Here is a 13,404-nt window from a genome sequence, read left to right as displayed (position 1 = left end):
CTATTCCGTATAAACAGAGAAAGTGGCCTAAGCCGCCCTGGGCATTCATCACTCTCTACAGCTTGACTGTAGATGTAACACAAGCAGCTGCTTCATCCTCTGCTGCCTTGCTTTCTCCATCGTGATGGACCAAACCTTGAAGAGTGACCTGGAACTTCACCCTTAAGTCGCTTTTGTAGGAGTCCTTTATCACGGCAATGGGAAAAGAAGCTAAGACTTCAGTCATCAGAAGTCAACCGCTGACTATCGGTCCTCGGTCACCAACCATCAGAATTCACGTACTGGCCTCTAGCTTTAGATCACTGGTCATCACTCACCAAACACCAGGACTCGGTCATGGGTCATCAGAACTCTGACAAAACCGTTAGGCCTCAATCACCGTTAGGCCATTAGAACGTCTTCGCTGATCACCCAAGCTCAGTTAGCAGAATTCACTCGAGAGACTGTTTCACCCACATTCAGAACTCAGTCACTGATCATCAGAATCCACCTCACAGGGGAAATAAAACGCTACTGGCAGGACGGGGCTCACTAGACAAGGATGCCCCCATCCTTGAGGCATTCGCCGAGCAGAAGGTGACGAATACAGGCCTTGGCCTCAGATCTCAAAGGCTCACTCGGGAACAGCCCTCTAGCCTGTGCAGAGCAAGCAGGGTTGCCCTGACCGCATGCTCAGCCCAGGATAACTGCTCTTGGCTATCACTCCAAGGCTTCCAGAATGGAGTGCTGCTAGCAAGGCAGCCGGATGTCTTCCCGGGGACTAGGTGGGACAGGGTGCAAGTGCCGCTTCCCCACATCCTTACCTACAGGGTGTAACCTTCTGACCTGACAGACTTTAATCACCCCACGCAGCAGTCATGCTTCAGGCTGGATAGGGGAGTCCATGCTAGCAATGGCTGGTGTTGAGATGTGTCTTCTAGAACACTTGAAGTCCTACTCCCAGGACCTTAACACCATAGATTAAAGAGATTCTTGGAATGCTGGGCTTATGAGAATATAATCAGCACAGGCAAGAATACTGTGTAAAAACTGTTTTTATACCGCCATGAACCATGGACCCTGCCCTCTTAACACCTTCGTCTTGGCCTTCTAGCCTTCAAAACTATGGGGCAGTGTGTCTTTGCTTCTCTAACCATCTACTGTGGCATCCTACTAAGGCAGTTTAAGGAATCAAACACACTTCTCAAGGGTTCCTTCCACTGGGCCCAGCCTTAAACACCACTGGGGATTTCTTCCAACCACTCTTTGTCCAAGCCATCCAGAAGTTAAAACCTAAGCCACCACACACCCGGTGTCCTTGGAGAAAGGCTGACTCGTAGATACTGATTAACTTGGGTGTCACTGTGCACACAGGGCTGGAAGAGGAAACCTCTGGACCATGACAGAGCCTCCTGTCTACAGTCAGAGCTTCCCAGAGACCTTTGTTCCACTGAGCTTGTCTAAGCAGCCGCTGTTTGGGAACAATCGAGATGAGCAGATAAAAGTATAAATTTCAAAACTTCTAGGGCCTGATTCTACCAGGGGGGAAAAAAAACAAAAACAAACCTAGGAGTTGATCCAACACCCATTCACACACCTAGTGTGAGCAGTGATATGGAGTCCCATTAGAGATCCTGGCAGATGATAACAAACCCTGGAGATGAACGCTGGCACTCTGGAAGTTTATGCTCACTGGGGAAGGCAGAGGGAGCCAGGAGGTCCCCACAGAGGACAGAGCACTCGTCAGAAGAACTGAGGATCATGGAGACTGACCTTGATGGTCTTGAAGGCACAGAACCAAATGGAGTTCTCTCTGAGAGCCTGAAGCATTATCAGCAGGACTGTGGCCTGACCAGAGTGCATATCTAGACAGTTAGGATGGATCACAACATGTGGTCCCGGAGATGGGAGGATGCTGGAGGACTCAGCCAGGCTATGGTAGACACTGATCAGCCATAGGGAACTGAAGGCAACTCAGATAGACCAATGGATAAGAGAGGGTAGAAAATCCAAAACAATGGCAAGATGTTGAGATGGAGCCATAGCAGATGACCATGAGGGAGACGGGGAGGCAGAGCCCTCCGTGGCGAAGACAGGAAAGCCACTTTGCAACACATTAGTGTCTGAATGTGTTCTCCAGAAAGATATGAAATCACATCCCTACCCAGGACATCCAAGTGTGACCCCGCTTAGAAACAGGGTGGTTATAGATCTAATCGGTCAAGGCAAGGTCATTGATGTGGGAGGGCCACGGTGTCTAAGCCATGGCGGCTTTAGAAGAAGGGTCACAGGCATACAGAGGAAAGGTCCTACGAAACATCACACAAAACTGAAGAGCCTTGTATAGACTGAATCTGTTGTGTGACCCTACAACACAACACCACAAATGAAGAGTTTTATAAAGGAAAAAGAAAAAAGAAAAGTTTCTTTAACTACTGGTCTGAAGGCTGAGAAGCAAGAGGGTGGCTGGCATCTGCTTCACTTCCAGTGAGGGCCTCGTGTATGTGTGGTAACATGTCAGAAAAGGTGACAGACAAGAGGACTTGTGCAGAAAGACAAAACCACCTGAGCAGCTCACTTTATAACAATCTGCCTTTGTGTTAGTAATCCAGTCCTGCAAGAACAGCGTTAACCCCTTCCTGCAGGCAGTGCCCTCTGCCCTGTCATCTCCTACCACAGCACGGAACCGATGTGCTAACTTGCACATCCCTGGGGGACTTCTCCACAATGCCGCGTGTAGTTAAGTGCCAAAGAGGACTAAAACTTATGGGAAACCCCTAAAAGTTAGCCCAAAGCAAAAAGTCCTTTCTTACAGGGACAAGCTGACAACTCCATCTCCTGTGCTAGCCTCTGGGGAGGTGAGAATAAATGTCTCTCACCTCCAGTCCCTGGTTTGTGTCTCGGCCACCACAGACACAGCAGCAACTTGTCAAAGCCTCTCCTCTGGGATTCCAAGATAGAGGCAGCTTCCCCCTTCCCACTCATCTGCCTGTGAGGACTGCCAGGGAGCCACAGCAAACCTGCTACCATGGCATGTACTACAAACACTTTCATCTCTAAGCCACGGAACACAAGAAGCCTACACATGGAATTCCTTAAGGAACTCCTATAGACAACTCTGTTTGCTCCCTCGGGTACGTGTGTCACGAGCAGCAAAGGCTACACCTTCACATCGACTCTTTGCATCACTAGAAACTAACCTTCTGCTCTGCCTTTCAAGTGTACCCATGAAGAGTTGGTCTGGCATTAGACATCCCATTGCAACCTCGTGTCTTGCTTCTGGAAGCTTCTTCCCCTGCCCACCTTGCTCTCTCCACATCAAAACAACACTCAATGTGGGAATGAGAGAGAACCCACAACATCAACTAGAAGAAGCATCCAGCTGTAAGAAGCATGCTCAACACACCGAGTTCTGCCCTAACTTTAAAACCACAAAGCATAAAGCTTGCTCTAAGAGCCAGGACGCTTCGCTGGACGGGAGTCCGCTCACCACAGGGTGCGTGGGTGAGGTATAAAGTTGTGCGGTGTTAATGCATGGTGTTGCTCCCGCTCTTCCTGGGAAGTCACACCAGCTAAAGACATCACGGGACCAGACTGCTACCAGGGCCTACTTTAGCCGAAGAGCACCCTTCTCTACTTTGTCTCTACCACGCATCTCTCCTCCACAGGGGCACTATGTCTCTCCACATTCTGATACTGCACCATTAGCCCAAGCACTCCAGCGGTGAAGACCTCCTAGGTGGGAGCTATGGGTTTGATTAGAAACATCTCCCACGGGCTCATGGGTTTGAACACTTAGTGCCCGGGTGGTGGTACTGTTCCTGGTGGCTTCGGAGACCTTAGGACGTGGACCCTCGATGGAAGAGATGAGTATCTGGGAGACAGGTCTTGAGGACACCCCAGGCTACTTCCACCTTGGATCTCTCCACTTCCTGGTCTGCTGAGAGATGAACAAGGTGCCTCATTGTCTGACTGCTACAGCTGGGAGTTACTCCCACCACCACGCCTTCCCCGGGAACCATGAGCATTGAGTCTTACTAAATGGTTTGCGTTAGGTAGTATGTCAGAACAAAAAACTAATGAGCTGAGCGGTTCAAAATCCACACCCCATATAGAGGCAGCCAAGCTACTCATAGAGAGCAAGAAACATGGAGGTCCTGGTCTGCGTCCATTGATTCAGCCATGGATGGAAGATATTTGGGAAAGGAAATCGGGGTCTGCCCTAGACATGTTCAAAGAGCATAGCAACTATTTGCATATCATTTGCATCTTATTAGCATGATAAACAACCTAGGAGAGATTGGGAGTGGAGGTGCCTAGGTTAAATGATATAGTGCATCAGTTTACTGCATATAAGTAATTTAATCGCTTGGTATCTATGGGGGATATCATAATAGTCTAAATCTGGACAAGAGACAGACAGACAGAAGGGAGACAGGGAAACAGACCATTACAGACCCAGCATCATCTGAGACTCCAAGAAGCTGGAAGAGAAGTCTAACTGGTGTCTTCCTCAGAAGGAACTGCCTGTGACACCCTAGAGACAATGTCTGTGGCTTAAGACACCAGGCCAGTAGACATTATCACAAGCAGCCAAGGAAAGATAGGACTACGCACCAAATGCTATTAGCAAGAACCACGGTTATAGTGGCAACACTTTGGAAGCCGCACAGAACAGCCTTTCTCATTTACTCACCTCATAGGGAAATTACCGATATTCATGGGCCACACAAAAGCATCCTATAATCAAATCTAAACACTTCTGGGAGCACCCTAATAATTTCACACATGTGCCCTTGAAGAGTTTCTAACGAACTTAAAATACTTCATTCTTTCAATAGGGATTTCTTTCCCCCTGAGATGAGAGAGTGGATTCACCACAGAGCCCAGGCTGGTTTAGCACCCCTGGCAATCCTCCTGCCTCAGGCTCCTCTCATTCTTTAGAGAGGAATCCTTCCCCTCCCGCTACCCAATCAGACAGCCCTGCGCTTTCTATCACAGAACCAAACCAGGGCCTGATGAGCAAGCTCCGTTCCTTCCACCATGAGGATGCTGTGTCTAGGAACAGGCGCTGCAGCATTTGGACCTGATGAATTTATCATAGAGCAGAGTGAAGTGAGGGGAAGGCTGTGAGGGGAACCCAAAAGCTTCCTGCATGAAGAAGGAAGAGGTGGGAGGATCTAGTTCGAAAACCCTCTCAGTAACCAGCCAAAGTTGTCCGCTGTGACGGGTGCAACGACTTTGGCATTCGGAGCGTGTAAGCACGGTGTCTGTCTGCTGCTATCACAAAACCCTGAGCAGCTTAGACGGCAGAAATGCACTGTCTCCCAGTTAGAAGGGTCAGAAGCCCACAATGCAAACAGAGTGGATTTCTGCTGAGGCCTCTCTCTCTCCCCAGCTGTAGATGGCTACCCCGAGTCTCTTCTTCCTCTGGTCTTGTCTCTGTGTGCGCACATCTCTACCCAAGTTTCCTCTTTTGGAAGAGAAGGCACTGCATTGGATTAGGGCAGTCCATATGATTCCAGTTTTCCTTCCTTCTTAAAGACAACCTGAGATACATTCAGAGGTACTAAGAATTCAGACTGTAATAAAGCAATTTTAGCGGGGGGGCCAACTCAGCCTTGACAAATGCAAATGCAAGACTGGAGAGGGACCAGGTGTCCCCCTCCGTCATCTGAGCTTCCCTGTACACATGCCCAGAGTGACAGTCCCCAGCAGCCACCTAAGCACACAGAGCCCCAGCTCTCAAGCCTTTCTGGAAGGCAAAGCCTTGCTGAGTGACTGGGCTTGCTCCTGGGCACAGGGAGGCACCAGGGAGACGCGGCCCACGCAGCTGCGTGTGATAAATCAGAAGTTGCATTCGCAACACCAAAATGTTCCTCTGTCACAAAGAGATGGATGAGCCTCTCAGGTTACACACCAAAGGAACCCAAAACCACCAAATTCCTTTCCCAGAAAGAAAGAAAGAAAAAAAAATCCCAGTTCAGAGGCTCTGCCTTTCCATTCTCTCCCCTTGCATGTCACCGTCACAGCCCTGATTAAACTGTCACCATGTTCATTCATCCATGGACGGAACCATGCGGAGTGAGGGGGGCTGAGCAGCACTTTGAGATTTTTCTTCATCAAATACACAGACTGAGGTCTCTCACACCTTGTTTGAATTGTGTCTGGAACTCCTGCCACACTACAAGTCTGAGCCCTGAGTCCCTCCAGTATCCTGGTGAGTGAAGACTCAAGAGAGAAGGCAGCAGGTCAGAAGGCCCACGGCGGTTTCTTTTAGACTCTGTTTGTTCCAGAAGATGGGGTATGTCCGGTCTGTTGGACAGTGAGCAACACACACTGAACATGGTTCCCTTCCAGAGTCTCCCCCCTCCTTCGCTGCCTATTCTAGAGGAAGCCACAAAATAGGCTTTGCCAAAGCAGAGAGAGGCCAGGACTGACACTGGCCGGTTTTTACTTACAGTTTGATAAAGCTGTGTTCCTAACACAGCTGAGCTGTCTCTAATTTGTAAAAAGCCCACACAGGTGGTTAGCACAAACTCTACATGTAGAAAGTACCTATAGATGTTTGAGTTGGAAGGAGGGGGGAGGAAAAGAAAGAAGGAAGGAAGGGAGAGAAGGAGGGAGAGAGAGAGGGAAGGATGGAGGAAGGGAGAGGGGGAAGGAGGGAGGGAGGGAAGGAGGGAGGGAGGGAGGGAGAGAGGGAGGGAGGGAGGGAGGGAGGGAGGGAGGGAGGGAGGACAATGGCCCAGCAGAGAAGAGCACTGGCTGCTCTTATACAGGAAGGACCTGAGTTCGGTTCTTAGCACCCATACTAGAAAGCTCACACCCACTTGTAATGTCAGCCCCAGGGGATACGATGCTGCTTTCTGGCATCTGCAGACACAGGCATTCACATACACACATCCACAGAGAGACACACATGCATGCTCACAACTACAAAAGCAGAAAGGAGTTCACCACCATAGCTGTGTGTCTTGTTTTCGTCCAATTACAATTGGGACAGTTCCCCAGTGTTGACCACTCTGACACTTCAGTCTCTCTGCCAAATGGTTTTTCACTTAAAAAATAAATAAAATAAAATTATTTAACCATACTTAATTTTATACATAGCCATACATTCTATGTATTAAGTAATACTATAGCAAACTGATTTGATGTCATTTTAAACAGAACAAAAAGGGGAAAGAGTTCAGGCTACCTTATCGTAAATGACTTTTTGGTAGAGAAATATTAAAACAGCAGACTTCATCAGAAGGGTGCCTTTTCCAGGGGTGCAGACAGAGCGTCATGGTGCAGGGACGAGGGAACCAGTTCTTTTCTTTTTCCCACTTCTTTCTTCCCGTCCCTTCCCCTAGGCCTTGGATAACCTTCCTTTTTACAACAAAGAAGTCTTAGACATGTTCTCTTTCAAATTTGACATTTAATACTTCAAACTCCAAAATTAGCTTTAATTCAAGACGTGTTCGTGTCCCACAGGCAACAGGAAACAATATCCCGTCTCCATCCTGGGACAACTGGCGGCCACATGCAGCCAGAGAGGTACAAGAGCAAAATGGCCTTGTGGGAGGGGAGGATGAGGGCATTGTGGGATTGGAAACAGAACTCCAGGAAACTCCAGTACAAGATCCCATTCTCCTATCCAGGACCCTGCTGTCAGCGGAGGTCTCAAGAGCTCCAGGGGCTTCTAAGCAGGGGTCAGCTAAAGGCAGCACACACTGGAAATGTCCAGCTGCCTGTTGAGGAAAGTGGGAGCCATCAAATCAAAATCACATCCGACGACGCAGCCCCAACCCTAAAACTCTGGTCACTGGGGCAGAAGTCTCTATAAATTTCATTCTTAATTACTTGTTGGAAAGAAGTCTCTACCGTTAAAAGGGCCATAAAGGTGACTAAGAGGTGAGGCCAGGAAGGTTCAGTGATCATCCCTGGTGTGGTGTCATGAATCCTAGAAAGGTAAGGGACACCACCTACCCACACACACACAACACACCAGATGCCTAAAAAGAGCAGAAAGTAAGAACCAGGGGACAGAGAAGCCCCTTCCCCAGGCAGAGAATGGAGGCTGCCAAGAGGCTCATGGCACAGGCAGATACGAGGGGTGTGGAAGCTGAGGAATGCAGACATGTGTGTCCCTGCACGTCCAGAGGCATTCCTGCCCTGGGGGGGGGGGGGGGTAACTGCTGCAGAGGTGTCCCATGATCCTCTTCACCCCCTCGCCTCTATCCTCAGAGGTCAACTCCGTCGTCCAGATAAACCTAGTGGGCGGTCTCTGTCTTGCTAGCTCAAGGAATCTGACCTCTAAATACCTTTAAGTTTAAGAACAGGTCTGAGGATCTAAATGAAAAGCATAAATAACTGCCATGTGTTCTCCAACACAATGATGAATATGCTTTAAGCTAATTAAGTGCTCCCAAAAGCAATATGCTCACTCACACAATCACACTCACTCACTCACACACACACACACACACACACACTCATACACACACATTCTCTCGCTCTCTCTCACACACACACACAACACTCACACACACATACAATCTCTCTTTCACACACACACACACTCTAAGCTAAGCAACACACACTCCATTTACATATACATATGTGCATGGTTGTCACTGAATATTCATGAAGTAGATTTGACTGTGCTACAGATGGAGAAACGGAAGTTTAAAAGGGCTTCAATACCTTACCCAAAATCACAGAAGCAGAAAGTTGGGAGGCAGAAGCTGTGAACCCCCAAAGCCTGCAGCCCGCCAATATGCCACAGGTGAGAAAATATAGTCAAAGGTGCCTCCCTACCCCAGCAAAAAGGCTTCTTCAGGAAACAAGAAACTGGCAAGTCACGGACAATGTATAAAGCAAAGCCAACAACTCCTTCTCTCTCTATGTAAGCTTGAAAACAAGGGGGACACTAAAGAAAAGTATCGCCGGGCTGTGGTGGCGCACACCTTTGATCTCAGCACTTGGGAGGCAGAGGCAGGCGGATTTCTGAGTTCGAGGCCAGCCTGGTCTACAAAGTGAGTTTCAGGACAGCCAGGGCTATACAGAGAAACCCTGTCTCGGAAAACAAAAAAGAAAGGAAGGAAGGAAGGAAGGAAGGAAGGAAGGAAGGAAGGAAGGAAGGAAGGAAGGAAGGAAAGAAGGAAAGAAAGAAAGAAAGAAAGAAAGAAAGAAAGAAAGAAAGAAAGAGAGAGAGAGAGAGAGAGAGAGAGAGAGAGAGGAAGGAAGGGAGAGAGAGAGAGAGAGGTATCAACTGGTTGGCTAAAGAAAGCAAAGCAAAACCTCGATGGACCTTTGCCAAAAAGTCATCAATGAATCAGAAAGAAAGCCAAGTGACTAAGTAGAAGATAATAGCTACAACACAATAAAGATAAAGCTAATATCTTTAATATGGAAATAGCCAGTAACTGCCATATGGGAGAAACGTGGTAGAAACCATTAGCAATATACCAAGACACATATTCTAGAAGTCAACTTCATACAATGTTGCCATGAAGCAGAATCCTTCTGAATTGCAATTTGGTAATATATCAAAACCCTTCAAAGTATTGTTCCTAAGAAATGGCTCAGAGAGACAGTCCCAAGGACAGTCACAGCAGTGTTGTTTATACAGGGGAAATCTTGAAGCAATCCCAACTTTTCAATACTACAGTAACTTCAAATATTTAAATGTATCACAAAACATCACACTTTAAAAGAGGACTTAACAGTGTTGCAAAGCACTAAATTTTCAGTAAAATACAGGGTACTTACAAAATAGTATGAATAGTGGATATCAATGTTGAAATCAAAGGGGAAAGGAAGGTCAGCAGTATCCATAACTAATACATGTGTGTACATGTAACTCCATGTAACTGATACAACATGCTTGCACATGTAACTAAAACATGCATGTGCATGTAACTACAAGTAACTAATAATATGTGCATGTGCATGTAACTGCATGTAACTAATAACACATGCATGTGCATGTAACTCCATGTAACTAATAACACATGCATGTGCATGTAACTCCATGTAACTAATAACACATGCATGTGCATGTAACTACATGTAACTAATAATACATGCATGTGCATGTAGGTACATGTTACTAATAATACATGCATGTGCATGTAACTACATGTAACTAATACAGGCATGTACATGTAACTACACATAACTATTATGTGTATGCAGCACACGTGAACTAAATGTTCACACTGATTTTCTCGGGAGTGTATGACTTAAAGCAATTTTTAATTAACTTTGTGTTTATTTCCAATAAGAAAAGGGAGGCGTGTTTAACCAAACAGGAGGAAAACATTAATGTTGTCTGTAACCGTAGGAGAGTGGATCATGAGGTTTGAAACGCACAGCAAGAGAACGAGCTGATGATGGGAAGAACATGCTATGTGGCTATCAAAGAAAACCCGGGCAGCCATTAGCCCAAGACCCACCTGAATGTGCTAAGAACCTCAAAAGGTCTAAAACCCTCCTGTGACTGAAGTTCACAGCAGGAAATGGTTTGTCAAAAATGCTTTCCAGGTATTCCTGTTACAGCATTTAGGTGAGAGGCACTAATCTGTGGTATTGTATGTACTTAGCATGTATGAGCCCAAGGGTATATACTCTCAGTCCCACATACATAGTTGATCATAAGAAAAAGAGAATTAGCATTTGGCAATTTACACACACAAACACACACACATTCTCACACGCCCCCCCCACACACACACATGCACACAGACACATATTTAAATAAATACGTTGTTGAGTGATGACCCCTTTAAAGGCAGGAAGCCACTGCTGTGTGTTTGTTGACTGGATTATTGCGCATGCTCTCTGGTTCTTTGTCTGTTGCTTTAATGACTCTCTCTATATATAATATATATGATCAGAAAGGAGAAAAGAGGAAGAGAAGGGAGGGAAGAGGAGGGAGAAAGAACAAGACAACAACTCATTTCTGAGCGGGGGAAATAAAGTAATGAATTAGGCAGGAGCGCAAGAGCCACAGCACTTCCCCTCCAGAGGGAAATTTGAGTTTTATTACTTCAAATTGGCCTTGAAATTGCAACTACTGCTCACAAATGTTCGTTTTTAATAGAATAAAATGTCATCCTATGGGAACAACACTTCACAAACCTGCAGCCGTGTTTTCAAAACAAGCTCTCTTTATTGGTATTATTAAATGTAAATGTTCGACTGAGAACCGAGTCAGACGAGCTTCTCTAATTAAATTTTAACCTGGAATAAAGAATGCACTTAGAAGTCCCACTTCTGCGTGGGAGTAGGGTGATCCCAGCTGGAGGACAGACTAGATACGTGAGGGCAGTTGGCTTGAGGCGTTGCTTTCACTGACATGGGGCTCTGATCCCCCCACCCCACCCCATCCACACCCAACACACACACACACACACACACACACACACACACACACACACACACGCACTGCAGCCAGCCTTCACCTGTAGGAGCATTTCCTCATTCCTTGGGTCTCGAAGTCCCTTCTTGACTAAGGGAGGCCTGTGCTGGCTCCAGACAGCCCACATGAGCAAGTAGGTATAAGGGCAAAAACGTGGAGAAGAAAATACATATTAAAAAAACCTGACAGGAAGCCCCCATGCCGGAGAGATACATAACAGAACATATGTAGAAATGGCCCATGATTTCTGTATGATTGATCTATGAAGGTTCCAGGCCATCAGAAGTGGCCCACAAATATCTTAACTTTTGCTCTCTGCTCTTGCCCACTTCCTTCCTCAGAAGCGCTCTGTGAATAAATTTTTTCTGCTGCTCCTACTATTCATGTGTCCCTCTCCAGCTTCTTGTCCCAGGACACAGGACTTGGAAACCCTGGTGGTACCCAGCAGACCCTAAGACTCGAGGTTAACAGGAGTGGATGCACTCCCCAGAAACTCAGGGACTTTTCTCTGTGCTACTCAAAATATGAGCTCAGAGCTTTGCAATTTGATTTGAAAACTTCACCAGGTATGGTTTGAGCCCAGCACTGGGGAGGCCTGGGAAGGTGGGTCTCTGTGAGTTCCGGCCCTGCCAGGATGACAATGGCTGTCACGCTGCTCATACAGGCAGGAGGAAATCAAAGGCATATGGACACCTGCGCCTCTTGTTCCTCTCAACTTGTCTGACCTCACCACTGGAAAATTTGATCCCCGGATTCATGCGGACCCAGGTAACTTCACAGAGAGCAGTGGCACCGGTACAGACTTCCCCTGGGAACTTTTGTGTCTTAAAAAAACCAGCTTCCTTAAATACCTAATAAAAAATGGAAAAAAAAAAAAAAAAAACCAGCTTCCTTTCAGCAAGTTGCCTGCTGCTTTCTAAATCCAGTTACGTTACTATAACCCAACTAAAAAATAAATAAAAAAGCTTCCAGCTGGCCCTACCCAGAGCAACTTTCCCCAGGCAAGAATAGGACTTATGCCTCCTGCCGCTGTCCTTCCTAGCCAGGGCTCCTCTGATCACGTGATGAGAGGCCCAGCTTCTCTATGGCAGCATCCAGGTTCTCCTACTTAGGGGGTCTCCCGCGCTATGACGGCTTTCAGCCTCCTTCCCTCTAAAGCCCATCCCTAAAATCTTCCCATTTCTCTCTGCTGCCCACTCCTGCCCCTCCCCCACCCTCATTCCTACCCCCCCACCCCCCCCACCCCCGTAACTTTCTTCTCTTGGCTGATCCCCTCTACACGGGCACCCTGCCTGGATCCAGTATGCCACAGGAAACAGCCACTGTTTCTCCCAGTGAAATTTCCCAGGCCTCCACCAACAAACGTTCAGCCCCTCCAAAATGGTGAGTGATCCCCACCACAACCACTGACTCATAGCTAAAGTAAAACCAGATTTCACTACAAGTCAGGCGAGAACACACAAAGGGGGTCCCTTGCGCCTTCAAATACTCTTGAGTTACAAAAGAGGTATGGAGGGGGGAATGGAAGTGGGCGTGGGGGAGGGGAGGGAAAGGGGGAAAGGAAGGGATGGGAGAAAGAAAGCTAGTTAGTTAGCTTGGTCCCTGGCAATCAAGGCTCCTTGTGAGTCTTGACACTTGTTGGTGAAAAAAACTTAGACTAATAAGTCTGTTGGGTTAGGTTGAACATGTACCCCAATACCTAGTAAGTTTGGGGGCCTTGGTCCTTGACTAACAAAGTAACTCTAGGATTGAGCAAGACCTGTTTCTCCTGCACATTCCCAGGCAACCTGATATTCTGGGTTCAGTCAGAAGGTTAGCCAAGCTGCTTTCCTTCAGCCTCAAAACTCCTTTTAGCCGTAGATTCTTCCCTCCCCTCCCCCCCCCCACCCCCCGCCCCGCCGTTCCCCCCACCCCTGTCTGGGGCTACACACCTGAAAGAAATATGCCCAATCACCCACACCCATCCAGGGCCCTGCAGTTTTCAGCCCCAAGTAGCAGAAGCTTCTCAGAGAATC

General features: G+C 47.4%; 1 protein-coding gene across 3 annotated transcripts in view; it reads right to left on the bottom strand.

Annotated features, from left to right (window-relative positions):
• Nucleotides 1–13,404, bottom strand: part of Hunk (hormonally upregulated Neu-associated kinase) — a 114,272-nt gene that overhangs the window by 85,618 nt on the left and 15,250 nt on the right. The window contains exon 1 of one of the 3 annotated variants that reach the window (XM_011246130.2): nt 11,433–12,263. The exons of the other annotated variants lie outside the window; for them this stretch is intronic. Within the exon in view, the coding sequence (XP_011244432.1) occupies nt 11,433–11,516 (84 nt within the window). The 5' untranslated portion in view covers nt 11,517–12,263. Of the gene's footprint in view, nt 1–11,432; nt 12,264–13,404 lie in introns of those variants that run through there. 3 annotated transcript variants of the gene reach the window in all.

This window comes from Mus musculus, chromosome 16, assembly GCF_000001635.26.
Source record: "Mus musculus strain C57BL/6J chromosome 16, GRCm38.p6 C57BL/6J".
In the NCBI taxonomy this organism is placed as follows: domain Eukaryota; kingdom Metazoa; phylum Chordata; class Mammalia; order Rodentia; family Muridae; genus Mus; species Mus musculus.
Note: the sequence above shows the minus strand (reverse complement) of the source record. Positions and strands in the feature narration are given on the sequence as shown.